The 2,718-nt window shown below is 48.2% G+C and overlaps 1 protein-coding gene across 1 annotated transcript; it reads left to right on the forward strand.

Annotated features, from left to right (window-relative positions):
* Positions 1–1,497: 1,497 nt before the first annotated feature.
* EMWEY_00051360 (hypothetical protein) lies at positions 1,498–2,708 on the forward strand (the record flags this gene model as incomplete). Its single annotated transcript, XM_013479701.1, has 4 exons — positions 1,498–1,711; positions 1,988–2,087; positions 2,234–2,452; positions 2,675–2,708. 4 exons carry the CDS (start codon positions 1,498–1,500, stop codon positions 2,706–2,708), a joined length of 567 nt encoding a protein of 188 aa, XP_013335155.1.
* Positions 2,709–2,718: the final 10 nt, after the last annotated feature.

The following is a 2,718-nucleotide window of genomic DNA, read 5'->3' on the forward strand; positions in this document are numbered from 1 at the left end:
ATGCGAAGTAGTGTGTATAATACAACTATGAGCCATTTTTCTCGTTGCTATTATGTGTCCCTTCAATCCACCGAGAGAATTGCCGGATTGGACGTTAGATATTGTTGTCAGCGCCACATACCTGCATATCCAGACTTCCACACGCAGATCGCTGAAGTATGGGGATGCATGATAAAGCCACAGGGAGTCCATGCTACGTTACACCCAATTCAGCTATTGCTTTCAACCCAAGCGACTTGATATTTATGGATTCGCACTTCCTCCAAAAAGAGAGAAGGGGAGAGCTGCCGAAGTAGTTCTCTATATGCTGGATGTAGGATTTCGCTGTTTACTGTTAGGTCAATGAGTTGGCGTACATCTGCGGTGTACTTCTAATATGCAAATGCCATAATATGTTTATGATGCTGATTTTCTCGAGCGGTTTAGAAGCATGCGCCCAATCAAACGTACAAGTGAAAAAGGGCATGATACTTGTATTGGCAAATTATTCGAAGGGTTTGTGTATCCTGTTGATACGACTTGAATTATTCGAACCCCGTTAGTTCATTAGCTTTGACGTTCCTATGCACCACACGTTCAGAGGCCAACGTATGCCAAAACATACTCTCAATCTTAAATCTGGGCTAGTTACAACCCTAGGCCAGCTTATCACCTGTGGTACTGCAATAGAGGACCACTGAAATATTTCACTTAGTAGAATACAGTTCCCAGCTCCAGCAGTTACTTCGTAGTGTTAATTCGTGCACTTGGTGCTGAGAGGAGGTGCACAATTCAAGAGAACAGAAACAGCTACAGGCTGCGGCATCTGCAACACAGTACGGCATGTGCAAGTGGAATATGTACTACTTGGAGAGGACGCTTGCTTGTCGAACATGAAATACTAAAAGTTCAGGGAAGCGGGACACTTGGTTTCGGAATAGTATGACACCCTAGAGCCCTGGAGTGCGAAAATACACCACAGGGGTGTGGAGAATACTTTAGAAAAATTACCGTAGCAACCTGATTCCTATCATTGAATTCAGCAGTATCAAGAGGGTTCTTCATGCTTTCCAAGGGGTCGTTACACACGTGCTTTCGCGGTTCCACGCGAACTATTACTTTCCCTTAGCAAAGTTAGGAGGCAATGTCTCCAGAATATAAAAAATTTTGCAAGTTCACTTTAAGAAAGAAGAAAATGCCTACACAATTGCATGTCTTCCCGGACTGTCCCTTGCACGCTGGTTCATCATAGTGGACCTTTGGGAGGCCGCTGACGGCTGTCGGCGGCAGGTCGGGAACGCCTCAGCTACCGGATGGCTCCACGTCTTGCGAGGGAATCTATATAATGCACAAAACAACAGAAACGCTGGCTTCTGAATTGTTTATGCATCTCTACTGCGAGGTCCATAGTTTTTGCCCCAAACGGGGCGTCAAGCCCGCAACGTGTCGGCGGCTCACCGAGTCTTGCTACCGCCCCAACCAAGTTGTCAATTTATTGTGCTTCCAGAGGACTTCAAGATGTTTTTCACCTACGTTGTTCGTCCAGGCGAAGCCCCTGAGGGCCGAGGGCCTCAGCTTGAACCGTTTTGGACATTTTTCGTTAACTACAATCTGCGGCTTGGTCTCATGATCCAACTGGCCGGTTATGCCACCCTGCTTGCGACGACTTCATCAGGAGGAAAGGATCCGCTTTCTCTTCTCAGCTTTCTCAGGTGCAATCCTGAGATTGCCGGTAGGTAATTACCAATGCCCGGTAGCATAACCTGCAGAGACGAACAGCCGTCTCCGAGCAGCACACATTAACGGTTCGTAGTCACCGCAGTGCCTTTCCCAGCAAACGGGTTATCCTCCTGTATACTGTGTAGCAGAGCCAGTGGTAGTGCACCTATGTTACAGACGTGTCAAAAGAGGGTGTAGCACTCACTGGGTCCCACCTATGACACTCCATTAAGCACGTCACGACAGTCATGAAGTAAGGAAGTATCCGCGTCTCCTTTTATGCTTTAAGGCAAGGCTAATCTGTGGACGGCTCAAGTGGCTTGTTGCCTGTTTATCCTCGGGAATCTCACCACTATGGCATTCCAGACCCTCACGGACGATGACAGCAGGTTAGTTCCGCAGGCCCGTCTGACTGCATCCACAAGTGCTACTGTCAGCTTTGCACATCTCTGGCCATCAACTATATTTTGGACCTTCCTGGGGTCCGGCACAGCTGCAATGAAGTGAAAAACGTTTTGTTGCGTGCATATTGCAGCATCAAGCAGTCTCGGGGATATCGCGCCGGAACCAAGTTTTTGCAACAAGCTTCCTCCTTCGGAGTTTTCGCATCTACTTTGGCGCTTCTAGTCTTTTACTCCGCCAACTACTACTTTGATGACCCTTGGATGAGTAAAAACTTTGGTGGTGGCTCTTCGTGGTTGATCTTCTTCACTTCACGGGTTTGCGACGCTTTCGCGTTGTTCTTCTACGCCGGGTGAGTTCTGGGACAAGATCCAACAACACTAAATCTTACGGTTTGTTCGTAGGGCCCCTTTACTTTGTGGCTTTCTATGGGAATCTTACATCGCCGATGCGCATTTTGGAGAGTCCCTTGTGCTCAGGTCCATGTTCTTCCTGGAGACGTACCACTCTGAGGGAGCTGGCGAGGCTTGGGGCTGGCTAGGAGCCATTTGCTTCAAGCTAACTGCTTTCGCAGGTGGGATGAGCTCTACACAACTTGGCCTCAGTGACTGTCGACGT

The sequence above is a fragment of the Eimeria maxima genome, genomic scaffold, assembly GCF_000499605.1.
Source record: "Eimeria maxima Weybridge genomic scaffold, Emw_scaff1310, whole genome shotgun sequence".
Taxonomy (NCBI): domain Eukaryota; phylum Apicomplexa; class Conoidasida; order Eucoccidiorida; family Eimeriidae; genus Eimeria; species Eimeria maxima.